At 39.5% G+C, this 26465-nt stretch overlaps 2 protein-coding genes across 11 annotated transcripts; both read right to left on the bottom strand.

The window, feature by feature from the left end:
• Nucleotides 1–442: 442 nt before the first annotated feature.
• ppfibp1b (PPFIA binding protein 1b) lies at nucleotides 443–21002 on the bottom strand. 10 transcript variants are annotated; one of them, XM_044357797.1, is made up of 28 exons: nucleotides 20783–21002; nucleotides 15094–15175; nucleotides 14365–14570; nucleotides 13168–13257; nucleotides 12928–13041; nucleotides 12308–12439; nucleotides 11259–11351; nucleotides 10546–10638; nucleotides 9704–9821; nucleotides 9479–9523; nucleotides 8254–8315; nucleotides 8065–8149; nucleotides 7537–7676; nucleotides 6938–7035; nucleotides 6408–6468; nucleotides 5862–6036; nucleotides 5380–5412; nucleotides 4551–4692; nucleotides 4237–4368; nucleotides 3859–4009; nucleotides 3629–3740; nucleotides 3351–3439; nucleotides 2873–2995; nucleotides 2648–2773; nucleotides 2370–2558; nucleotides 1854–2018; nucleotides 1524–1589; nucleotides 443–1424 (listed from the first exon to the last, which is right to left on the bottom strand). In XM_044357797.1, exons 2-28 carry the CDS (start codon nucleotides 15155–15157, stop codon nucleotides 1341–1343), a joined length of 2988 nt encoding a protein of 995 aa, XP_044213732.1. In that variant the 5' UTR covers nucleotides 15158–15175; nucleotides 20783–21002; the 3' UTR covers nucleotides 443–1340. The 10 variants fall into 10 exon arrangements, with proteins under 10 accessions (XP_044213732.1, XP_044213734.1, XP_044213733.1 ...); XM_044357799.1 differs by having other exon boundaries at nucleotides 6408–6465; XM_044357798.1 differs by lacking the exon at nucleotides 20783–21002 and adding an exon at nucleotides 20275–20366.
• A 1227-nt stretch (nucleotides 21003–22229) lies between these two features.
• si:ch211-245j22.3 (uncharacterized protein LOC563798 homolog) lies at nucleotides 22230–26332 on the bottom strand. The gene is made up of 5 exons (XM_044356380.1): nucleotides 25903–26332; nucleotides 24648–24780; nucleotides 24329–24478; nucleotides 24072–24177; nucleotides 22230–23206 (listed from the first exon to the last, which is right to left on the bottom strand). The coding sequence occupies exons 1-5, from the start codon at nucleotides 25971–25973 to the stop codon at nucleotides 23070–23072; spliced, it is 597 nt and encodes a 198-aa protein (XP_044212315.1). The 5' UTR covers nucleotides 25974–26332; the 3' UTR covers nucleotides 22230–23069.
• Between the last annotated feature and the right edge of the window lie 133 nt (nucleotides 26333–26465).

Genomic DNA, 26465 nt, shown 5'->3' with positions numbered 1-26465 from the left:
ACAGTATGCAGAGGTATAAAACTGGACTCTATAGTCAGTATGAACCCACATTTAAAGGGACACAACGGGTTGATCACCTGCCAAAGTGTCGAAATGTGAGTTGGGAACATTTATGGAGGGACCCAGACAACATTTACATTTTTACTTCCAGTTTGCTGTTCTCAGCCTCCAATGAGGGAAGTTATGATTCGATGCAGGCGTTGTTTGTCTTTTTCTGTCTGGACTGAGTTGGTGTTTGTTACAGTGTTTCCTCTTCAGACACCAGTATGTTATTTTGTTGATTGTATGACGTTTTGCAGCATGAATTTGCTGTTCTACAAACTGGAGTCCAAAAACACCCACATTTGTTTTAGTTTCATCATAAATCAAACTGTAAACATCCTGTTGTCTATTATTGTGTCCTCATCTTGTTTTTAATTTGTGCATTTGATGAAACTCCAAACTGATTTAAATTACTTTATTGATCTTAGAAATGGATAAACTTAAAAAAAACAACAACACAATCTATCTTCTCAGATACGTCAGCTGCATTACAACATTATTACTTTGAGAAAACCTGACATTATCTCGTCTCACAACACTTTTCCAAAAAAAATGATCTTGTGTCAGCTGATAGGATTCGGCTTAAAACCCATTTGTAGTAAAAAATAAAATAAATGACAAGCTTTTATATTAAATGTCGGATTTCAATACCATGCAATGATATTCATTAGGCTTTGTACTGTACGATATGTATTGGTGCAAATGCATGCAGAATATTACTGATGAGTGAAAACCTGTTAAATGTTCAACGTAGGATAAAATATAAAGACAATTTCCATTTAATTAGAAAAATTCAGTTCTGTAGAAAACATAGCAGCTGTTTTTTGGAGTTATATCTTTACATTAACTTCTGCACAGCATCACTTCTGAATCAAATCTCTCTTTTTTTTAATATTTCTACAGTCAGAAGGCAATTTAAAAGACATAATAAATCTATAATGGCATATTCTATATGTCTTTTTTGCTGCTGGTTGACACTTCAGTTCTATCATAAACAGGAAAATGCGAGTACATACTGTAACTACGTACAAAATATCTCCAGAAACCAGCTGGCAGGCAAGCAGTGGTGTTGCCCCAAATGTTCCCTCTGTCATTAGACACTGTAGGCTTTCACAACATTGTTCAAAACAGAAACGGAAAGACACTGTAATACTTTTGGCTCATCATTGAACGCAACACTAAAAAAAGGAAACGTGGGCGCATTCTCTGGGTTTGTTGAGAAAAGTCTGTGTGCGAGTGGAGAGGTTTGGCACAGGGTTTCATTCACAGCAGGACCAGGTGTCATGGTGCCGACAGTCTCATGCGTTGGATTCGTCGTCTGTTACGCTGGGGTTGGGTGAGTTTGAGATCTCTTTGAAGAATTCATCATCTTTCAACATGCTCTGGAGCGACAGAGAAAAATTATAGAATTAACTTCACAAGAACAATGTTGCTACGTTGCCCCATCGATTATTAACACACTTTACGTTAAATATTCTTACCGTCAGGTTTTGGATCCCCTCAGAGAAAGCTCCAATCTGTCTCACTGTTCCCTCGGAGTCCTCCATCTGTATACAACAAGCAGCTTTCAAACTCAGTAAACTTACATCTACAGTACAAACAGCTACTGAATAAATATCTGTTGAAGAAAGTCACCAAAAATGAAAACATTGTTGTACAAAAAATAATCAGAAACTCATGAACTGGACTGTTTTAAATGACTTAGTCAGCAGTAGATTTCTCATATATACACATGTAATTACATAGAGGATTGATAATGTTTTAAGCTGGATCATATAATCGTTCAGTGGACCCTTTGAAGAAAAGCTCACCTGTTCTAGTCTGTCAAGGTCGTCTTCGTAGATTTGGAGCTCAAATCCTTTCTGAAAGCTCCGTCCCTTCGGCATCTCCACATCCATGGGACACACGTACTCTTCACTCTCTTCCTGCTTCTTCTTCCTCAGGCTGCCAAAGTTACCAAACGACAGTTTCCTTGGCTGGTTTGTGCGAGTGGAGGGGAGACAAATAAGTTCAGTATATCAGTTTTATAACTTCATTCAGATAAACATACAGCCAATAACAAGCCCCTCAGGGTTCTCACTTAGTTCACATTTAAATTTCAAATATTTTAGCTTGTACATTCTTGCTATATTCTTTGTTTTATCTTATTTCCAGTTTTAATTTTTTGTTTGTAATAATCGAAATTTCATTTTCAGGTTATATTATAAATCTGGTGTCATAATATAAAATCAAATTACTTTTTGTTTTATTTATATTTGAAAAACCACTCAAATCTTTTCCTGGATATTCCTGACTTTGGGAATCCTGGTGCTAACTGTCATCCGTACCTTGACCTTGGTGGTTGCAGTCAGCAGAGTATAATCTGGGTTTTCGAGACACTCCTGTTTGAGCTGCTGGGCCTCTGAACCAATCAGCAGGTTGAAATGTGTGGCGAGGTGGCGGCGCAGCAGAGTTTTGTTGGGGGGGATGTTCAGCAGCAAGGCCATGGTCTCCACGTTGAACCGTGGCTCCAGGACCTGAGGAGAGGAAAGCATTGTGTTTGGAGAGGATATTCTGTGGTGAGAATCTGTGTTTCCAGGGACGACTGAACACCGAACCCTCTTACCATCAGGCCTCCGTGCACACCGCTGCCTCTCAGGTTGGGAGCATATTCAGCAAGGTCCACAGACCGCAGCCACTCCATCACCCTGTGGTTTGTCCACTGGGAAATCTCTGCTGGTGAAATATTGTTCTATGGGCACAAAGCACAAGTTAGAAATGGGGAGTATGTTTACAGCAGACTTTAAAATCTGTCAATACATTTCTGTTCTCAGGTGTCTGTTAAACACACCTCGTCAGACGGCCTGCGTCGCAAGCAGTTGGGCTCATAGTTGTTGAGCCGGAGCACTTGAATAGCTCTCTTGATACTGAGGTGATGCAGGACACTCCCCACCTTCAGAGAAAGCAGGTCATCCTAAGGGAAAAAAGGAGGCATTAATGACTAACTGCAAAATACAAACAATAACGGCAATGTTCAGTTGAAGCTGTGATTAAATAGATTTCCAAAGGACATAACAGTCACTTAATTTTGCAGTAGAAAAATAAGTTTTCTCAGCACAGAAGACTGAATCACAGTTTTGCCAGAGCCAGAGGCTGTGGTGTGACTTCACTGTGGTCACAAATATCATGGAGGGTGAAACCAGGCCATCTTCAGTGGAGCTCATCGGACTCTCTGTGCAATAATCTTAATGTGAGATGGCACCGGAGTCGTCAGACCTACTAAGCCACAGGGTCTGTGGGGGGAGCACATGTCTCTCGCCAACACTCACCACTGTCATATAATGCAGCATGCGACCGTCCACTCTTCCCTCATCAAACTGGGTTTTATACTGAGGCAGACCAATGTCATCCAGCCATCCTGAGAGGAGGAGAAAAAGGAAGAAGAGCAAGTTTTTATAAGCAGTGAGACGACCAGACAGTCAAATATAATTCAAAATTTAACTGGTCAAGAAAAAAAACAACTGATATTTGTATATTTTAATCAGAGAACAGAGCGACAGAACATTTTTAACTTGATTAATTTTTTGGTCTGGCAGCTGGTACTCACTCGTCACCCAGTTGTAGTCCAGCTTTCCCTTATTATCCTCCTCCTCTGAGCCGAGGGCCTGCAGAGCCAACTGCAGCTTCTTTCTGTGCAGTGGGTGTTTGATGCCGAGCTCCTAAACACCAACAAGGAGGCGAGTGAGGATTACACATAACATCCCCGAGGTACTACGCAGTAAGTTTGACAACAACTCTGCCTGTCTGGTGGCTTTTTTAAAACTTGTTTCATCTCACCCTCTCCAGGTCCTGTTGTGAGGCCTGAAGCAGCGTCTGACCAGTGGAGATCCACACACGAGCCATGTTCACATAAAGACCAAGACCCTGATCCTGCAGCCAGTCACACACCTGATCCTTTGACCAGCGTGCAAATGGAGCATCTACATCACTTAGAAAAATATAAGCAAATAAAATATAAATTACTCAGAAAATTTAAATAAAAAAAAAAAAAAGGTATACAGACAGGAACACCCTTGTAGAGGTAAAAGGTAACAAATGCATTTTGTTTAACAAAAAAAACGCTGCATTATCTCTGAGTTGGACTGGATACCAGAGATTCAAAACAAGAAACCCACACTCTGAGCCTCATTATTCAGGCTGAATGCACAGACTTACTTGTTGACTCGTTGGAGGTCACGAGACCAACCCAGTCTGGGTCCTGCTGTGGCTCGGACCCCACCCCTCTTGAACTCTCCCTCTGGGAGGTTGTCATCCAGGTTAAATGTGGTAGACTGACTTCTCCTAAGCCTTAAAAAAAAACAAAAAAAAAAAATCAAAACATCCTCACAATCATAACAAATAGTGATAATCCACAGTGATAAAATAATACACTTATATTTCCAGCTGAATCTGAAAGTGTTACACTTCTGTCTATTTTTAAATTATTACTTAATTAAAAAGTTGGGAGAATCATGTAATTTTCTACTCACTTCCCAAAGAGCTTCTTAATTCCTTTGGATTTTTTCTTGCTCTCTGGTGTCGTAGGGAGTGTGTGGGTGCTGTTGCTGTTAGACGACTTCTGTGGCAGCCCAGCTAGATCCAGGTGGTCAGTGCCCTGTCGCTCTGTTTCAGCTGTACAGACAAATGGGCACAGAACATCATCGGTATAATGAGCGTCAGTGTCAGAGTAGAAATGCACAGATGGATGGAAATAGAGCTGCTGCACGGGGCCAGAAAACAGACAGACACATGACGACTCCTAGACGGACTTGAGAGGTCATGGAGGTCAGCATCAAAAGCAAAAACCCTGAGTGGGTTGCATGCATCAGACACAACTGACATCTGACTAAGACAACAAGAAAGGAAGTTATTAACTTTTTTTTTTCTCCCACTAAACGAGGGAGAATTAGAAAGTTTTGTTGCCGATAGAGAAGCAGATAGAAGATTTTAGAGGAAGGGCATCAAGATCCAAATCATTTTAGCTGATAATGTGTGTTTGGATACAGACTCAAGATTGGGGAAGAGTGACAGAAACAAGAGTGTAAACAAATACATGCAGGCACACAGGCAACTCAACATACACGACAGACTGGATGTATGTTGCACGGACAACACTGGAGTTGACACAATGGCTAGTGACAAGGGTGTGGCTGTTAAGGCACTGCAGCTACTGAAACGTGATATAATAAAAAAAGATGCGAGCTGGATGGATGAGTATAGAAAAGGTATAGATGTACAATGAGGATATGTTCAGTAGTTTCCTTTGTTTTCTTCAGAGAACTACTGCATCCCTGCAGTGACCTGTGGTCTATACTGTACCTAGCATAGGCGCACTCGCACTCCTGCTGCGGTCTTCATGTGTTACAAAGCACACACGACACACGACAGGGTCCAACAGAAAAAAAAAAAAAACAAGACAAAGGGCAGAAATTATGATAACAATAAAAATAACAACAGGATTGGAGAGGTGGAACAAACACAGACATACATGTGTGCAGTACACACACACACACACAAAAAAGCACGTACACGGGACGAACGGCACGGAAACAGACTTCAATAATTAAATGGGGACCACAGTTTGTGTGGGCTGCAAATTATGGTCTTGGTCCATATAGTATATTCCATGGGTGTGGCTTGGGAAAACAAAAAGTTGTCCATAGTGGAAGAAAAATGTCCAAGAATATCTCACTGTGTAGTAAACACCCAATCAACTCCACAGCTAGTTTAATGTCACGTTAACTGAGTCATCTTGCAGACTTGTCTTTCTGCAGCTGCTGAATCGTGTGGTTTGTTCTTACCGAGGTTTGGGTTGCTGCCTGTCTTCTTGCCCCCGCGGATCTTGAAGAAGCCCTTTCCAAAAGACGACCGGGCCTTTCTTGAGCCAAAGCTGCCGTCATCCGTGGTTGCAGGCAAGGTGGCAGAGGGTGGCATCGGTGGCTTTTCACTAATCTTACTGACCTCTTCACTTGTATTCTAAGACAACAAAAACATTGCTCATAAATGGCTGTCATGTTTATTGTGCTGAAAGTACTGCTGAAGTAGAACATTTTAAAACCACTGGTGGAGCGTTTTCTTTTAGAAGTTAAATATGGTAACTTTTACTGTAAAGAAAGAGAATTAAGGAGTTACGCAGCAGAGTACATGTGGTATAAAGCCTGTCAACACTACTATTACTATGCATTTTACAGGCTTCCGGGACAAACGCTTAAGGTTAAAAGTCTACTTGTATCTGTTACAAATCAACAGTTTTGTGAGAGGTAATAAAGTAAATTCATATTTGTTTTGGCAAAACCTTTTAAAATAATATATAAACATGTCTTCCTCAAAGATGTTAGGACTTTTACCTTTTCATTATCGCTCCTATCTAGCTGGTCCTGGCTGCCAGTCTTGGTTGTATCCTGACTGCTGAAATGACACAACAATGTATAGTAGTTGAGACGGTAAGCTCGTCTCACATGGTCATAAGAAGCAGCAGAGTGAGGCTACAGGATGTGTTACACACATTCTTCTCATATCTAACTCAAAAAAGGCTACTCAGGCACTTCCTCACACTCTGTATGACTGCAGCAAATGGACAAAACAGCTGTTGGCCTGGTAACAAGCTGAAAAACTGAAAGTCCACATTTATAGTATTAAGTGATCAACAACATAAAAACAAGTCAATAAAGTAAAGTAATTTCAAATAGTTTAATTTCTTTAGCTATTTTTAAAAAAAATCATCTGTCATTCAAGGGTGCGAGTGGCACAAAATAGATGCTACTGGTGTCTTTAAAACAAACACAAAAAAAAACTTGCTTCAGCCAAACTCTACACTGAACTCTGACTTGCAGTATCGGATGCTTGTGAAAAGGATAAAGTCTATGTCATAATTCACCTTTCTACATCTGTTGGTGCCGACTCTGATACTTGTTCTGGATCAGTAGGGCTGGGTGTGTACGAAGGCTCTTCATTTAAACCGTTTAGGCTCTCCAGCTAAGCACAGATCCCAAAAGAAAAAAAAATAGACAGACAAAAACAGACAGAAAATACACCATTTAAAAGTGTGGACAGCCTTAAAACATTAACTAACATTTCCTCCTGTGGCCTCTAGACTAAATCTTCACACGTGTTTGGAGAACTGACAGGAGATGTTATTCAATTAATTGGAAGTCGACCCTTCAGCACTCATTTTAAAAGTGTAAAATTTATGTGAGCTGTAAGTGTCTTATTGAGCATTTTAGAGTTTAATGAGATTTGAAGTCACTTGAGGGAAAAAAAGTAAAGATGAAACAACCAAAAATAATGTGAGGTTTACGATTAACACTGTTAAACGTCTTATATTCTTCATTGTACTTTTACTGTATTGCGTATATTCCATCTAATTGCTGCATCTCATTAGTACAGTATTTGCTTTTCAAATGATGTTCACCTAGCGATTGTTAGATATTCAGATACAAACATCTGTGACACCACGTCATGTTGCGCTGCACAAACCTCATCTGGGCTCCTCCTTTTTGGTTGTTCAACATCTGTAACTTCATACTTTTCCAAATCCGCAGACACAAGGTTGGTTGATATGAGTGCGATGGAGCATTCGCCGTAACCCTCGATGTGCTCGTTATCTTTGGTTTTCTCTGGAGAGGATAATGAATAAAATGCAGTGAAAAAGACCAAACTATGATCATATAATGCCGGATTTTAGAATCAGCTGTTTTGTTTGGTACTGACTTCACACACCAGTGATCAACAGAAAACAGGTTAGCTTAGAAGACTAATTTACATCTTTGGTCTCTTGAGAAAATTGACATTCACCATCTCTGGAAGGCAAATGTGTACTGAAATGAACTAAAGCCAGCGGCTGCCTGGAACGTTTGAAATAAATATAAAACCCAAGATATGCTGTGAAGAATGATTGGCAATGATAAAAAAGAATACACAGTGTATGGTTGTACTTTTAAGCTTTTGCTGTCAAAGCTTTTTTTCTTATATTACACATCTACTATGAAAGAAGAGATGTCGTACCTTTTTTCCCTTGTACTGACATCACCATGTCTTGAACTTTCTTGTATCTGAGCAACGACTGCTTCAGTTCTTCAATCTTACGATCCTGTACAAGAAAAAAACATTTCGGTTAATTAACAGGAGGAGAGTTGAAGCATTTTACGTGATGCAATGTGAATATGCCAGCCAACCATAAATGATCAGATGTACCTTCTCTTCATTAGCTGCCATCAACGATTCAACTGCCTTTTTCATTCTCTGCACTTCCACATCTAGTGAGGAAAGAAAGTTATTATAGACAAAAAAACTGTAATGTTCACAGTGTAAAGTTTGAGCAGAGAGAAATTTGGAGATGGGTAATAAGCCTGAACACACAGGATGCTACCAGAGGATTTAATATCTACAGAACATACAGACTGCAACATTACCAACCTTGATTCAGAAACACATTGTTTTGTTTTTTTTCAAGAATCCTTCAAATTGATAAACCGTATCCTTGTGTGGGCAGGTTCCACATTTTTCACTTTGGCAGAACAATTTCATTTTTCAGGAAGCACACTCAGCCAACCCTCGACATTAGCAGTCATAAGGGTCATCTGTTATTTGTGCTTTTTTTTCCCCCTCAGGTTTAGCATTTCCAAGTAACCTAAAACCATTTTCTCTGTGATCCCTAACAACAAACTTTTAAAAACACACTGGTCCATGCTTTTAAAACTTATGAAATATGACTTTAATCTGACATTTTAAAATGAATGAAAGAAGTGTTGAATGAGGATCTAGACTGCTATACAGTATATGTAGAGTCATGTTGAGGGCGTGCACTGAATGAAAAAGGAAACTGTTCTGCATGAGTCAAAGATCACTCATAGGGGGAAGGCACAGATCTGGACACAGCACTCACAACAGAAGACACTGTCGCACAACACTGAACATGACGACAACATTACAGGTTAGCATTAGGGCACACACTGGTTGTTGGTGTGAGCAGGGAATGTTTAGAGGAGTGTGAGGAGAGATATTTAGGGGTACAGGGGGTGATTATTGTTGGAAGACATGAGGCAGGAGGATGAGCGAACAGCCTGAAAGGTTATGACAAACGACACAATTCATTCCTCATTCCTGTTGAAAACACAAAGCAAACATTCCTTGTTGCTCTTCAAGGATGGACATAAAAAAAAAAAAAAAAAAAAAAAACACACTGAACAGGGCTTGTGGGAAGACATTTGGTTTTGTTCAGTTCAAAATCCTTAAAAAGTTGCATGAAGATGACACAGTTTTAACAGAGGTGTGGTGCTCCGTGGTCAGGTATTAGCACTCCAGTGGATTATAATGGACAAGCAGAGTTCAGATGGCTCATGCTCGTTCATGCAAACAGGGGTTGAGATGGGTGCAGTAATAAAGTGCAATAATAAACAGAAGCATAAAACCCCCTTACGTTTTTCTTTCAGCCTCTTTCTAAGAGTTTCATCTGGATGAGAAACTAAACAGGACAAAGAATTGTGAAACATAAAACTGGTTGTTTGCAGAATCTGAAGAATGTCAATACTGACTTCTAACAAGATGTCAGTCACTGTTTTGGTGTCGTATAAGTTGAACATGTGAGTTTAAACATCTGCATGCTCATACTCAGCGAGGCTTGTGATTGAACTGCCCGTCTCACCTCTCTCTGTAGGATCTGCGCTGCTCGAGGCGATGGCTTTGAAGCCTGTCTCATCCTGTAGTCTCAACATCTCTCCGTCTTTGCCCTCCAGCTGCCTCCTCAGTATGGCAAGCTCCTCCTGTCCAACAGAGGACAACAGTGAGGATATTTGCTCCATGCGGACACTAGCTCCCACCCCCACCCCCAACTCCACACTACAAACAAACCACAACACAAAGGTTCACAGCTGCTGACGTGGCGTACAGGCACGCAGGCCACACCTGCTGTAAAGGGTGATGTGTGCGAGGTAGGTAGTAAGCACTACGTCTGAGGGGGCTGAGGTAATAACAAATACAGGGGCCGTTATAAAAGAAAAATACAAGTTAAGTGAACGGAACAGGAAACAAGCACAGAGACAGACAAATTAAATTAGAGGTTTTAATAAAAATCAGAGGAACAAGTGTAAAGAGTTATGAAGAAAGACGCAGCACAACAGAACTCTGTGCCAGCTCTTAGGGAAAAAAACAACAACAAAAAAAAATAAGCATAACTGTGGCTTGAAAAATGTGAATGTTTGTTTCATCTGGTGCTTAGCTGGAAGAAAGTTGCATTGCTGACTACGCTTGAATTTTGCATTTTACTGTACTGTGCAGTTCAGTAAAGTAAGTGATTTCATTTCACAAAAAGTGACATCATTTTGCCTTAACGGGTGAAAAGAAAACTTGGAAAACTGCTGCAAACCAAATTAAATGTTTTTTTTTTCTTTTTTACCCTCAAAAATAAAAACAGAAGAGGAGCCAAAGGGAGAGGTCAAAAACCATAATCATACAGCAAGCACGACAGTGATCCTGAGAAAAGCCAACCTTCATAGCCTGGAGTTTGTGCTCCTTCCTCTGTTTCTCATACTGCATCTGGCCCATTTTGATTTTCAGGCTAGAAAGCTTGGCCATTAGCGACTAGCAGTAGACAGACAAACCAAGGAGGAGAGAGAAAATAGAGATGCATGAAGTGAAAGATAAAAGAGGTCAAGAGGATCGGGCATCCAAGACTCAAGTCAAGTTATTAACTGTGTGAAGCAAATTAAAAAACAGACAATGCTGATCAACAAAGTCAAAAGCTTAAAAGCAGTTTCGGTGTCTTTCACAGTCTAATTACTCTCCCAACACCTTCATGTCCAGTGATCTACGCATCCAAGAAGGTAAATCCCCAAATTCAGAGCCTTAAATACAGCCAAAAGAATCTTTGAATGCGATGACGACATAAACTAGTGAGATGATGACATGAACACCGTTCAAGCTTTCATTTTGGTGGTTTTTGCAACCTGAAAACAGCAGGCACATCCTAGTGCCAACTGATTAATAAATAAATGACTGAGTCAAAGATGTCGGCTAAAATCTTTGATGACATTAAAAAGGTAATTTTTAACTACTGTATAATGAGAGCATTAGAGGTTAGAGAGGACAAGTCCTGAAGACAGATAAACAGCGAGAAGAAATAAAGATGTTAGTAGTGAAGAGTTTGTAATATATACACTAGGAGTGTGCAAACTCCTGTGAACTTCCCTGCAACAACTCACCTTTGTGGATTTAAGTTTCTTTTCGTACTGTAGTTTTTCACTCTCAAGCTCTGTCAGTCTGTACCGCAGTTCGTTAATTTCAAGAATCAAATCCTGAAAGAAGAGAAAGCGCATATCACAGAATGATGGTAGAGCAAACAAACATCTTAAATATCGGCAAAACTTTTAACTTAATTCCAAAAATTCACTAAAATATTAAGTCTACAGCATCCATTTAAACAGTATATCCTTCTAAGAGTTGGTGATAAATAACATTGTGCAGATGCCCTCATTTCTTTTCAAAGAGCTGTTGATTGTCAATATGAATTTCATTACTTCAAAAATTCAATTAAGAAATGCCTCTTGCATTTGAGCCTCAGGTTTATATTCTATTAACCTTTCATATCATTCAAATCTGATTTAACTCAGCAGGATTGGAATAATGCAGTATAAACAAACTGTATAAAGCAACTCGTGATACGTTTGAAGGGACTGACTTCCTTGGAGAGTGGCTGCATCAAAGTAGCAGCAGTGATAAAATGAGAGGAAGCTGCTTGTAGAAAAGAAGTGATTTATGTGCTGTGAGGCGGAACATGGACAGCAGCTTTTTGTTCCAGTGGGGTGGAAGAGACGGCCGCGCTGCTACAATAATAACATGACGGGTTTGAAAGCTTTCCAAGTATTCTGCACGGTTCATCTGGGAACAGAAATCTCTAGTAAACAAATGATTGACATCTTAATGTTTGTAAAGCCACTGACCAGAGGGCAGTGAATTCAAACACAAAAGGTAATTCACTACATACTGCTCAGTTTTTCCATTTTTCCATTTATCTTTCAGTGAATGCTGACATTTCCTTGACGTACTATAACATTTTCCTGACTTCATTTTCTTACTTAACATGCAGCTGCTTTGAATCTCAGGATAATAAGACGTCCCTCTCCCACACAGGTGTCATGAAGACAACATGAATGAGTGTTTGTTCGGTGTGTGTGTGTGCGTACTGGGGCAAGAGAGAAAGGAAACTTGCATACACAAAGACAATTCCTGTCCTAAGCATGAGCCCACATACCTCACTGTCTCTAAATCTGTCATCAAAGTCCAGTCTGTCCTTCTCCATGGTATTCAGCTTCAGCTTTAAGTTGGACACTTCAGACATCAGTTCCAGCTTCTGGGTCTCAAGTGCTGTTCTGCACAGGAGCTCCTACAATGATAAATGAAGACTGTTACAAAAACTTTCTATGTGGTCAGTATTGGTAGCCCAAACAGCAGTGGCAGTATAGGCATTATTGTTGTGGCTGTACATAATGATAATAATAATAATAATAATAATAAATGAGCTGGAAACATGTACAAAGTTTACTAGCTAGCACTGTGTTTAGTCTTATCTTAATGACAAGTCAGTTTTCAACACCAACAGATACCCTGAAATATGAATTTATCAAACACAGCAGATGTTTGCAGACAAGAGGACATGAACTCAGATCTTCAAGTTAAAAGTCAGTGAGTCCACCACATATGTGCACCATGCATAGCCTTCAATACTCTCAATCTTGTGTGCTGACAGTTTGTCCTGAGCTTTATTACATATAAAATGCACACACACACACACACACACACACACACACACACACACACACACACACACACACACACACACACACACACACACACACACACACACACACACACCTGTTGGAGCATCTCCTCAGTGGCATTGAGTTTTTCCCTGTGCTCATCCAAACACAAGTCCAGGTCCCGAATCTTCTCTCCCTGAGCCTCCACCTGGTCTGTCAGCACACTCACCTGCATGAAAACAAGACGTTACTCTTTGTTAACAACACAGCTTTGTTTTGTTTTGTTTTTTTAAAAAAAGGAGATTTGAGTCTTTGTGGCATTGGGGAAATGATCTAAGCATTGCTGAGTGAGTACCTGAAGCACCAGAGACTCCTTATCACTCTCTAGTCGGGAAAGCCTTTCCTGGTAGTGGTCACCCCCGCTCAGAGAGATATGGCCGTTGGACTACAAGGACAGAAGAAAATGTAGACAAAGAAACATAAGAAGAAGTGATTTGAGAGCCTTTGAAGTGCAGGCAGGTAAGTGGTATGAGTAAGTTAATTCATTCTTCTGATCTTGAAAACGTTGCATGTTTCAGTGCCGAATAATCTCAGATGAAATGTTTCACATCAAAGAGTGTCTGGCTGCACCGCTTTACCCAGTGCAAACAAAACCTTACATGGCTGAGAGGAAGGCTCACATTCAGACCGCTGTACACAGAGTGAGTTACAGCATTACACAAAAACTCTGGCATTTATCTGGCCTACTGCCCATCACCCTCCATAACACTATACTGGTTCCCAAGAAGTCAGCCTCTTTCTTGCAACACACAAGCTGTGACATTGACAACACCAGCATTTCATCTTGCATTCCCAGGGACTCAGCGGAAGAGGACGGTCATGTTTTTGCTTAGCAAACAACACGTTTGTCTACTTGCACCCAGGATTGTTTGTGCATGATTGTCTGTATTCATAGAGATTTAATGCAGCACAGAGTGAGCACAATCAGAAGCAAACCAGATGTGCTAAAGGTTGATTGCAGCGTATTCTGTCCAAACATCACAGATAAAATCCCCTCCATGCTGATACAACTTAAACTCACTCCAACATTGCAAATGTTTCTTCGTTCACTAATGTATGGAGGGTGAAATGGATAAAAATAAAATCTTAAAGTAGCCCAAAAAAATGCATGTTATCAACCCATATTGCATCACTAAAAGCAACATGAGTCCCATGTTTTACGTGTTTTGTGTGTAGATAAACCTGTTATGCTACATTAGCAGTGAAACAGATCTTCCCTGAGGCTACACTGTTCTGATGAGAAAAAAAAGGGTCTATGTTATTTTATGATGTGCAGTTCAGTTCCAGTCATTACACTAAAATCTCAAAAATGACATTAACCCCATAACTGCACACATTCTTTCTATGAACTGATAATAAACCTATAATATAAAACATACATGTCCCAGTTGAATCACTGTATCTGTTCATCGAACCCTGCGCTGTGTTATCTTAGCAATCTTAGTGTGTCATGCAGCATGTATCTCCCCTACTGTACATGCGAGCTTCTCACCAGGTGACCCTGCAGCCACTCGGCCAGACTGTCAGCTGTGGAGTCTGGGATCTGACAGCGTAGACTCTCCCTTTCTTCTGTGTCCATCAACTCCAGGACGCTCCGTAGGTCTTCCAAAAGGTGAAGAGCCCGCAGGCTGCCCATGAATGGAGAGGTGGGCGACTGGCAGTCAAACAACCCGTTGGAGTAGTCCAGAGCCTTAGAGCCTGAGATAGAGAATATATATAATGATTTTATTGTAGCAAAGGAGCATGTTAGGTAGATTTACTCCCTCAAACTACTGCTCTAAATAGTACTAAATAAGGTACCAGATTTTAAACACTATTTTATGTATTATTAATAATCATTATTGTAGGCGACCATCAATAGCTTCTTTGACGTCTGACCCTACTGAGCATCACCAAGCAATGATGTCAAATGGTCCACTGATGCAAAATACAAGTTGGTATTTCATCATCTTTGACACTACTGCAACACTGGTGAACGTGGCTTCAATCTACATGACCTGAATAAGGACAGAATAAATGCTAGACCCTCTCTGAGCAGCATGTAGCTGCAGACATCATGTGGCATCAATCTGAAATGTCAGCTCCGCTACAAATGATAACAAGACACCGGATAAACTCTTAGCAATGTTGACTTAAACTAGAGGAGTGAATCAAAACATGTCTCTTTAAATACTCGAGGTCAAGGTAAAATATGATGTGTAACGCTGAAAGATAACTTAACCTGCTATAATGCCGTCCATCTGTTCCAGGGCAGCTGCCAACATGTCGCTGGCATCGGACATCATCTTCAGTCTCTGATAAACCTGGAAGGAGATAATGAAACAATGTAAAAAAAAAAAAAAAAAGTCACCCTGTATTTTAGTAACTTTGGAAACTGAAAAGCGATATTTTTTGCTCCATTTTTTTTTAACAGCACAATACAGATGATCCACTGAAATGTTTAAGTATTAAAAATCAGTTGCATTCAAATAACCTTTTATTTATAAACTCAGGTTGTTTTGTGATGGGTGTGAAGGAATAAAACCTCAAAAGAAAACAGATTAACTAATATAAAAAGAATTTCATAGTAAAAACAGCCAGGATTATTATGACTACCAACATGGCGGTGCGACACACTGATCATTTCAGTTTAGTCTACAAACATTATGGCTGCTGCTCTGTGTACATGAGATATGGATATCAACAGCGTAGATCGAGGACAAAACTAGCAGACCAGTTACAGCAACGTTCAGCTTTCTAGGCAAAAAAAAGTATCTGCGTTATTTTAAAATTAAGCATGTCATTACAAAACGTTCCCACCCAGGAATTAGGTTGTGATTGCAGTACATTATCAACAACCCTCTATGTCTGGGAAAAAAAGGCATAGAGGGTAAAATAGCATGTTTGGGTTTCTTTGTGATGGGCTTGACTGTTTAAAAAGGGATAAGCTGAGTGATATATGAGAAGAGCACCCCATCTTAATGGTTTTATGATAAGGGGTTAAAAAAAAAAAGGAAACAAAAACAACTGAAAGGAAAGTATGCGTACATGAGCTCTGTGCAACAAGCATTTCAGAATATCAATCAGGCCATTTACCTAAAATATTGGCAGAATGAATGAAGACACTGGACACTCTGTTTGGAGTGAAGATACATTTTAGTGTCCCGGACTTGAACATCTGCCAAAACAGCATAGCAGTCCCTTTCTCTTGGGATGTTTAATCAAAAGGCTTCGCTGTATATTCATGCATGCACAAACATGCACAGGCACTCATCCCCACACACACACACACACACACACACACACACACACACACACACACACACACACACACACACACACACACACACACACACACACATCTCCCTTTAATCAGCTGCCTCACATCCTGGGAGTGCCCAACACTGGGACGTAGCACCATTTTCAAACTTTATGGAAACCACCGACAGACCTACCACTGTTATTTCAGCATTCCTGTGGTCAAATTTTCCATTATGTGTAAAATAAGCATGCACTAAAACATAAGAATCGTCACAACACACTGAAGGCTGAGAGGATATGAGAGGAACCAGCATGCTGTCGGTTCCACTGTAAACTGCTGAGTGGTTTCCAACAATAAAAAAAAAAAATCTGAATACGGGTAAAAATGCTTCTCTCAGGCTCCCATGATTCTCACTGCTTGTCCCACTTTCACAAGAAGTGGGACAAGCAAACAAACACTGGCATTTGAAAAGGGCAGGGCTCTATTTAAACAGAATCTTAAACTTATTTACAAGAGACAGGGATCCACAGCATTCAGTTAGCTTTTTTTAAAATGTTTTTATGTTTAGATTTTGACATAAATTATGTTTGTTTTGAGAGGGATCCTAAAAATATCAAACCCACTTATTAAAACACATCTCATCTTATCAGACAGACATGTAACATTAGACAGAAATGCGGAAGGAGAACAAGAAAATCAGTTGACTATGTTTGTGAACACAATGAAATATTTTGAAAACATAATAAGAAATATAGTTGGAATAGACTTTCCCAAACCCCTTGTGATGGTTTTACTTTTTTTCCCAGACTGGCATTACATATTTATTCAAATAAAATCCACTGCAGATTCATTACTGCAACATCTCAGATAATATATCCATGCTGTGGTGGATCCATTGGGGAAAAAAGAATAAAGGAATAAAGGGAATAACCAACTACAGGCCCTCACTACACTCCAACAACATATGAAATTAATAAAATCCAGTCTTAAACTGAGATAACACAGAGTTTGGATCACGATGACTCAAATGGGAATTGAGGCCTGCAGGGCATCCTTTTCAAAACCCTGAGTCAGCTTTTCTCTCACACCAAAAAGGCAAGTATGGGCCAGGTTAACACTTGGCTTTCAGCAAACAAACTTCAATCACTCCAGGACAAGAGCAGACCTGCTGCTCAGAAACCGGCTGTCCATGTGTCAATCAGTGCTAAACAAGTGTCTGGACCCTCGTCTGTTGGCATCATCCAGTGGACAAACAGATCTCAGCACAAACTTAGACTGCCTAATTACAGAGAGGTGCACTCTGTCCTCAAGTCCCAGGGTGCCTCCGTAGTATGTTAGTCATATGTAAACAAAAATAGGGTCATCTAGCAAGCAGACAGCGTGACTTTGTCCACGCTGTCTTTACCAAACAAAGGCTGTGAATCAGATAGGATTTCAGGGCTGAAACTACTCTCTATTTTTCAAGTTATCCCTATTATAATTTTACAGAATCCAAGGGGAAATCTTCATATTGCTTGTTCTGTCTGATCAATAATTAACTGTTATGTGACAAAAAAAGCAGAAAATCCTCACACTCGAGCTGCTAGGACAAGTGAAAAACTGACTTGATCATTACAACAGTTGCAGATTCATTTTCTGGTAATCTTGACTAATCATTTTAGCTCTAATGTGTTTTAATTTTTTGTTGGATTAAAACAGCGTCAAAGATAATATCTGTATGCGTATTAGCCCTTATGTACTGTTTATATTCCATCTGTGCTATCAAAGGAGACATCTCAAAAATGACAAGCAAGCATCACTCTCAAAAACAAAGTCTCACTGTCTGACCTTCTATAAGCAGCACGTACAACAACCATAAGACGCACAGAGAGGGCTATTGTTCATGGTGGCGGGGTATTTTGACTGAGAGGCATGAGAAGACAAAGACAGAAGAAAAAAAAAAACTGCGATGTAACGCTACAGTACACATGGCATTTGAAACAACACCTGCCCGCATACTCTTTTCAGATCCACAGAGCCTCAAAACAAATCCAATAGAAAAAAAACACTCAAAAAGCAATCTTGCCCTTTGGTGAAAACAACCATATAATTCATGAAGACATGCAAAGAATAATGAATACAAGCGGGAGAGTGGACCACTATAATGGCTTTTGAAATCCACCAGCTCTGGCCCCTTCAGGCAGAGAGCAACCATCATAACCCGTCCTCACTGGACACTGTAGAGTATAAAAAGAGAAAACCAACCCCTGAGTGACCAGTAAACTATGCAGGAGATACACAGGAGATAGGAAAACGAAATAGAAGCTTCAGGGCCACTTGTCTGTGCGGGAAGAAAGTGTTTACAGCAGGCACGCCACTGGCTTCAACAGCCAGCCGCTTTGAGACGAGGAGTTGTGCTGGTGGTAAAAAGGCCCCGGGGAGAGAGGAATTTACAGTCAAGGCATAAATCATACCACAGTTTGCTTCCCTTGTTCTTTTTTTATCCGTGTAAAATTAAAATAAAACTGTGGCGATGTCTGTTTTACATGAAGGGATAGATCCAAGTCTCACCGCATAATGGCGCTTTTTATATTTTGAGTCATGCACAGGCCTTGACTCAGTCTTTACCTTGACACAATGCTTCCTAGGGAAAAGTTTAACCAAGGCTTGCATACCTCATCCTGTTTGACCTCACACGGGACACTGTAAATTAGAAAAATACACAAAATAACGGCTACGCTGAGCAATCAACCTGTTATTTTGTATCACACAATGAGTCACAGCTGTTATTTATGCACCAGCTTGGTGTATTTGAGAATTTGCGGTGTGCCAAACACAAGATGCTTAAAACAGTTGCTATATATTAAGAGCGTCTGCTGTGATTTGATCTCATGACAGAGCTAATGTTATTGTCTCCAAGTTTAAAGGGTGATATGAAGCGGTGTGGTAAGCAAGCTGGGTTGTCCCCTCCAGTCTAGGCATCTCATCAGCTGCCTGCAAGGGCGCTGCTCTGGAATAACCTGCAGCTATTTCCAACCTGAGTGAGCGGGCAGAATATACAGCATCACTAATTTTATACCACCAAACAACTACACCCATATGAAAACAAGACGTGGGTGTAAAGCGGAACGAGTCTTTTCTTAATGCCTAGATCTAAAAAGTAAGAAAGGCATCTGTGTAATGGGTGATGCAATGTAAACACACTGAACAAAAGATGGAAATTGAGGCTTTTTTTTTTTTTAAATAAAGAGCTTCCATGTGATTAAAATCTTCAAAAACTTCTCCCGCTTGTAAATGCGAGAGATCACAGTGGCAATTCATTTATGTTGGAAAGCAGGACACATTCTTTTCATATTACTCACAACTGCAGTGTCTGTAACTCCACTTGACATTCATGCAGAAAATGCAAAACTGAATAGTACACGCGTAGTACAGGAGGGTCAGTATGTAAACCATAACAGCTGAAGGTTCACATACAAAACTACTGCTGGTTTTCTGTGCACAAGACTTCTTCCCATGCATCACTCCATATCAGTAAAATAAGCTTGCTTGTTGCAGTTCAAAAACCAACTTCTGCTTTATTTTTAGCAGCCTTTCCGAACAAATTCCTTGCATTTCTTTTGATGCAATAAAGACGAAAACTGGAGCTTTGAAATTAAGAGTGTTGAGAGGAGAAAGGGGGTCCCTTAAATCTGAATAATAATTAAAATGTTGGAGGAAAACCCCAGACTTTAATCACAAAGAGGCACCTCACACATCATACTTAAAATCTGACACTATCCCATAAAGTCTGCTAGGCTCCAGAGGTATTTATAAAACTTCCAAACTATAAACTCATAGTTATGTATTACTGAGCAGTGCATCAGGGTTGTTTTGAGAGCATCTGGTATTTGCTTCACAGACAATATTTACTGTTTTGGAAAGAGAAAGTAAACAGTTTTAAGAGGTCGGCTGGAGGGCAATACAACAGCTGATCAAATTTCAAGCCTTTTTAGAAAGAAATAAAAAAAAAAACTCCAGACGGTAAACTCTAGGCAAACTTACGTGGTTAACAGTCTGGCTCACAAATCACCTTGGAAAACACTAGATTAAACCTCAGCAGTCAGCTCGAAGCAACATCAAAACAGACGAAGTATAGTTGAGTCTAAAAAGAGGTGGCCTCGGGCAGTGGGAGCAGCTTACCGCAGAGTCTGGAGCTGAGGCACAAAGTCGTAAACTAGACCGACTTTCTCACGGCAGGAACCTTTAAACCCTCGTTTGATAAACTATTGTGAGGATAAATATTTTATGTATAACGTTACTTCCAGATGAAACTGTTCTGGATGGAGACGTAACGGAAAATTAACTGAAACATTGCTCTTAACGTCTTCTTACCAGTGCTTAACGCCCGACGAAGTGAAATAAAAGTGAAATTTTTAACCAAATTCCTCTCTAAGCTGTGATACCCGAAACCCTCTGTTGATAACCCCTTGAAATCACAGCACCCTTTGGTCGGCGTTAAGCTTCCTGGACAAACTAAAAACTGACCGTTAAGTTAAACGTTACAGCGTCAGTTTAATGTGAGAGAGAACGTGCATATTCATCTGCGCGAGCCACAACAGCCGCTAGTTTCGCCTCAACGTTAACAACTCCTAAATGTAAGTTAGTGCAGATAAGAAATCACAGCCGAAACAACAGCAAACTAACTTACCGAAACACTTCTCAATGAGATTTCGAGATTTCCGTTAGCTAGTTTCCTTGAGTGTTTTCCAAGAAAAAACTTCACAGCGCTTCGTTTCTTAACTTCTCCCGTGCCCACCAGTGCCCCGGTCCGTCCACATCGCTACGCCATGATGTCGAAGTGACAACACGGTTGCTGGAAAAGTTGGGACGTCACACGGCCGGAGAATCCCGCCCTGCTGCGGCCTGGATTGGCCCAAGAGCAGGAACTTTTTATACGGGAGTCCTGATGCGTTCAGAGGCACATGAGGAAAGTAGGACACGAGAGGTTCCGGCAAGTCTGAGGTTCTCAACTTTATTTTTTTTCAATGACTTTTGTTTTTCTTTTAAATATGTTTTCTTTGGTGTTTTTAATCATCCAACTGGATTTTACATTTCACATCCCTCTTTCAAACCCTGCACTGGTCTTCACATTGTAGGACTACACTGCATTCAACCACCACTGATATATAATTTAATTATTTATTGCATGTCACATTTAATTTTTGCACTTGTCTCCATCTCTTGGTCCATAGTGCAGTGGGTTGCACTAACCCTAACCCTAACCCTAACCCCTAACCCTAACCCTAACCCTAACCCTAACCCTGCACTAAATTTCCCTTTGTACAGCCAATATTTAATTTCAAGTTGTTTTTTTTTTAATTAATCTTCTTTTTTCTTTTAAATTAATCTTTTTTTCTTTTTTGCTAAATTTTAGATACATTAATAAGTCTAGGCCCCCCCATGCTGAGCTGAAGAGGAACTTAAACTCTTTCCAAAAATGTTAAAGCTATGAAAGCTGTGCTTTTACTTACAACACTTCTGAAGGATCTGTTTTCATATATATTTATTTAATTTTTTTTTTTTTTTTTTTACTATTTATTAATTTATGCTTCTCCCTTTGCTCCTTTTATTTATTTTTTCTTATGTGTATTATTGATCTGTTATTCATGCAGTGTCTATGTTCCCTGGTTTTAAATGTATGTCGTTTTTTAATATGTGATTTGTTTAATAAAGTTTGGAAAAATAAGTAAATAAAATAGAAAAAATCCTGCTGGATAAAACCATTCACTATTGACACCAGCAGCGAGAAGGACACAAAGATTACTAAAGATTAATCCATATTCCTTTTTCCACAACAAAAAGATATCATTTAACATGTTTCAGAATGACACATTTAACATTGCATCTAATGACTAAAATGAAACGAATATCTGAAAATATAAATGATGCAGATATTTGAGAGATGCATTTATCACAGTCGACCGTGATAATCTGAATTTTTTCCCCAGTTATTGCTGGACAGTGAAAGCAGCATATCCCTCAATTTGGGAGGTGTCTGTGTTTCAGTTTTACACAAGCACAGGCGACACCAAGTGGTCTGTATGTGTCACTGGTGGAAGTGTCCTTAGACAAAATAGTCTAATAAAAGTCCTGAATTCAAAGTTTTATTGATGTAAACATAGAGGCGTATTAAACAATAACATGTACTTGAGTATTCAAAGGAAAAAGCACTCAGTATGTCCCTTTCAGACTGTTACATTATACAGTATATTACAGAGTTATTGTTAATGATTCATGCATGCAGTTTTAATGTTTTAATTTGTTCATGGTGGAGCTAAATTTAACAACTTTAAACACTGTTGGTTTGCATCATATACAGCATATTGTTAAACTGCAAAGTAAGCTATCTACAGTAACTATTGCAAATAAGTGCAGTGGAGTAAAAACTACAGTCATTATCTTTAAAAATAGAGTAAAAGTATTTAGTGACATAAAATGGAAATCTTATAATAATAAAGTACCTAAAATTGCACTGACGAACATTACTTGAGTAAACATCTACCTCTAAGAGCCGATTTTACAGGGAGCCACAGTTTTGCAATTTTGTATTTAGAGTCTGTAACCTTTTAGGTTGCATTTTTGTCGCTGGTTATCCTGACCATGACTACAGATGGGGTATTTAATAATATAATATGAGTAGGACAAGTAATGTCTCAATGTATGCATTCAGACATAGTAAAACACAAATGACGCGGCAAAGAAAACACCAACAAAAGAACAACACTAAGCATTGATCCAATCTGCAGAAAAATAATTATAACAGAAATGAACACTTTATATTGTGGCAAATTACTGTGTGCACATTTTCTAGTGCTCTCTGGTGTCTCCCTTGAAGTTACTCTGCAGACCATGATATAACGTTTCCTGGAAACTTCAGTCCAAACATCAACTGCTTCATCTCTTTGCTCTCAGTGAATAGAATAACCCGCTTCAGGTCAACCATGGGTCCCCAAAGCGGTGTCCCTCCTCAGGGGCCTCTCCACCTTCACAGTGCTGGGGTCACATTCCAGCATCTCTCTGATCCAATCATCATCCAGCGCTCCCTCTATGAACTCCTCCACAGTGATGATGGCTACAGACATAACAAGGACACACAATGATTACAGACAAAGAGCGAGTGACATTTGGCTCTTGTCCCCCCTCAACCTACAGTATGCCTGCCAGTGTTTTAACTTTTTTTAAATTATTGTGTCATCAAAAATATACAACTACTGTATATAATCCATGCAGGAGGAATATCAGTCATAGCGTATCAGTTCAGTTTCAATTAAATTTAGGTTAAATGTAGAGGCCTGTGTACAGTATTTATAGCCTAAAAGAGAAATATTTACTGTCCTGAAGGCCCTACTACTCTTCTTTTAGGTCTTAATGTAAGTATCATATGTCTTGCAAGCTTGTTTTAAAAAAAAAAAATAAAAACATTTTGTGCACATGTCACATGCTGTAGTGAGTTACCTCAGCTTTAGGTATGTGCTTCCTTCATCTGAGTCAATATTGACCTTGGACCTGACAAAGACTTGTTCTAACTGGTAAAAGAAATACTTCTTTAGGGTTGCGTAGCAGAGCCTCTTCTGTAGCTCTCAAAACTTTCAGAATCTACACAAAGGCTTTAAAGAGGTATTAAATAACTTTTTAACAAACAGATTAGATTCTTTATTCAGACAGAGAACCATAGTCGTGAAGAACATGCAATAAATGAGAAAACAAATCCCTAATGTTGAACGTTTTGGTCACATTGCCCCCAACTGTGAGGGGCTGCTTAATATGTATATTTACTTATTAATTTACTACTTTCTCTTCAAAACCATAGGCACGAGTTCTATGTTAGTTTACTGAGGGGAAGGCATACTAAATACCTCATGACTTTAAGGGTTAATATGACCTCAAATAACACCGAACCGTGTTTTTCAAGCAGAAAGGGAAAATCATTTCCTCACCGTTATTGTCTTTGTCTAATCGCAGAAATATCCTGTTGGTACATTCTTCAGCTGTTAGTGGGTTGGGTTTGGTTAAAGCAGTGGCTACACTCATCTTATAAACAGCCTGTGAAGGAAAAAGAAAGCATACACTAGTTGAACTGAAAGATGCTGAATCTGTGGGTATCACCTCATCATAAATAAACTGTCATGGCTTGCAGTGATCACTTTCAGACAAAAAGTTTAGAACATGTGCTTTGCTTTGGACAGCAACACACCTGCATTATCTCTAGCATCTCCTCCTTTGTGATGGCTCCGTCTCTGTCTTTGTCATAAAGCTTGAATGACCAGCGCAACTTCTCCACAGCTGAACCTTCGATAAGCATGCTGATGGCCATGACGTACTCCCTGAAATCTACCACCCCGTCCTGTTGCAAATAATCCCCTGTTAACATCCAACTTAATGACGCATTGTTAGAAGGAATGGTATTCATTCTTGTCCTGTTGACTCTGGAGGCAATATGTTTCCTACAGCAGCATCAGATGTGATATATGATGTGTGTAGTGTTGTAGTGTTATTCAGAGCACTTTGCTTACCGCATTAGTGTCCAGTGTGCGGAATATCTTTTCCGCATACTCTGCTGACTCACTGCCCACTGTTCCATTGCAGAAATGCCTTTGAAACTCATGAAGAGTGATCAGCCCACTTGGACATTCATTAATAAACTTTCTATCACAAGAAAAGACAAAGAATGAAAGTTTTTAATAAACAGGAAATAACTATTTCTGTTTTATTACACAAGAAAACATAAAAGGTTGTTTGAATGACAGGTCAGATTTGTAGAAGGAAAACCATGTCCTTTAATATGAGAATTAAGAGAATTAAGGTCAACCCATCCCCGACCAGGCTTGTTTATACGCTGGGACGTGAGTGCTAAGATGATTAGGTCAAATGGTTTTGAACCACTTTACTACAGCGTGGCAAAGACGAACTAATCAGCAGTGTGTAATCATGAAAAAAGTAGGACTGGAGGAGGCCCTATTCCTCCATATATTTCATAATAACAGCTCACACAGCAAAAATAAACTAAGCGAAGAAGTCAAATGAGGTTTAAAATAAATTGAGGATTAAAGGATAGGTTCACATTTTTTTCACGTCTGTCCAAAAACAATAGTCAGGTGTTCATAAGAACATTGACACATTTTTCCCTTCATAAAGCTCTTCCAATCTAAGTAATGGGGGATAAAATCAACAGTCCTCGTTTTGAACAAGAATTTATTTCAAAGTTTATTTGAAGATAATTTGAGGCTTCGGTCACACAAATTAATCAAATCAAATGGATATATTTCAAAGTTACTGTCTTTTTAGTGTAAATTCCCTCTTTTTTGTTTATGATCCTTCTACTGCAGCTATAAAGGAAAACACTCAAGACACAGGGAGGGAATTTAAAAAAGATATCCACTTTATTTGACTAATTTAGACTGCTGAAGCCTCATGTTATCTTCAGATAAGGTGTTCATATGGACAACTGACTATTGTTTTAAGACAGACTTGAAAAAATTGTGAACATATCCTTTAAAAAGGCCAATAAATTGCTTTAAAAATGTATCTGGAACATAATATATTATACATGACAAAAAGACACCTGGTGATGTTTCTTCAGCTTAAACTGCAGGTTTTTTTCCCAGTAAGCACATACAGTAGCTACACGTTCTTCCATAAACTTCTTTCAACACAAATGAGCCCCCTTAACATTTCATACCACCTTCTGCCTGAATACACACAAAAGCATCAAAATACTTAATTTACAGCTTTTCTGTACACATTTGAAAAGCCAGATGAAAATCTTACCTGAACCACTGATACAGCTCTGTAACATAAGACTCTCCTCTCCTGCAAGGCAGAGTTGCAGCTTGTCCCATTCTGTAATGAAGGAGCAACAGCTCCACTTTCACCCCCGACTTTATATACACAACAAATCCCAGCTTATGCCATGCTTTCTTAATTGCACCAACCGCTGCCTTATCACTTTTCACAAATTACTCGAAGCTAATCTTCTCAGGGGGCGAACAAAAAAGAAGGTTACAAGTGGGTGCAGTCGAGGGCAAATGTAATTACTCAAAAAGCAGACTGCGGCTTCTCAAGCTGCCTCATTGCAGACAGAAGGCTGCAGAATTTTAATGTAGGGCATTGTGCAATATTCTTGGTGTGTATACGGATGTGTGTGTGATACTGCACGTTAATTGTAGTTTGATTGTACATGTATATATTGTGTATATATGGAGAAGCTGTGTGCTGCTACTTCTCTCAAATGCCCAAGACAAATTTCTCCTAAGGGCGACAATAAAAGCAAATTTTATTTTATCATAAAAAGGGGGCAAGAGCTTGATGCCACATAATGAATTCTGAGTTCA

Source organism: Thunnus albacares, chromosome 7 (genome assembly GCF_914725855.1).
Source record: "Thunnus albacares chromosome 7, fThuAlb1.1, whole genome shotgun sequence".
Taxonomy (NCBI): domain Eukaryota; kingdom Metazoa; phylum Chordata; class Actinopteri; order Scombriformes; family Scombridae; genus Thunnus; species Thunnus albacares.
The sequence above is the reverse complement of the archived record's forward strand: the minus strand, read 5'-3'. Positions and strand labels throughout refer to the sequence as shown.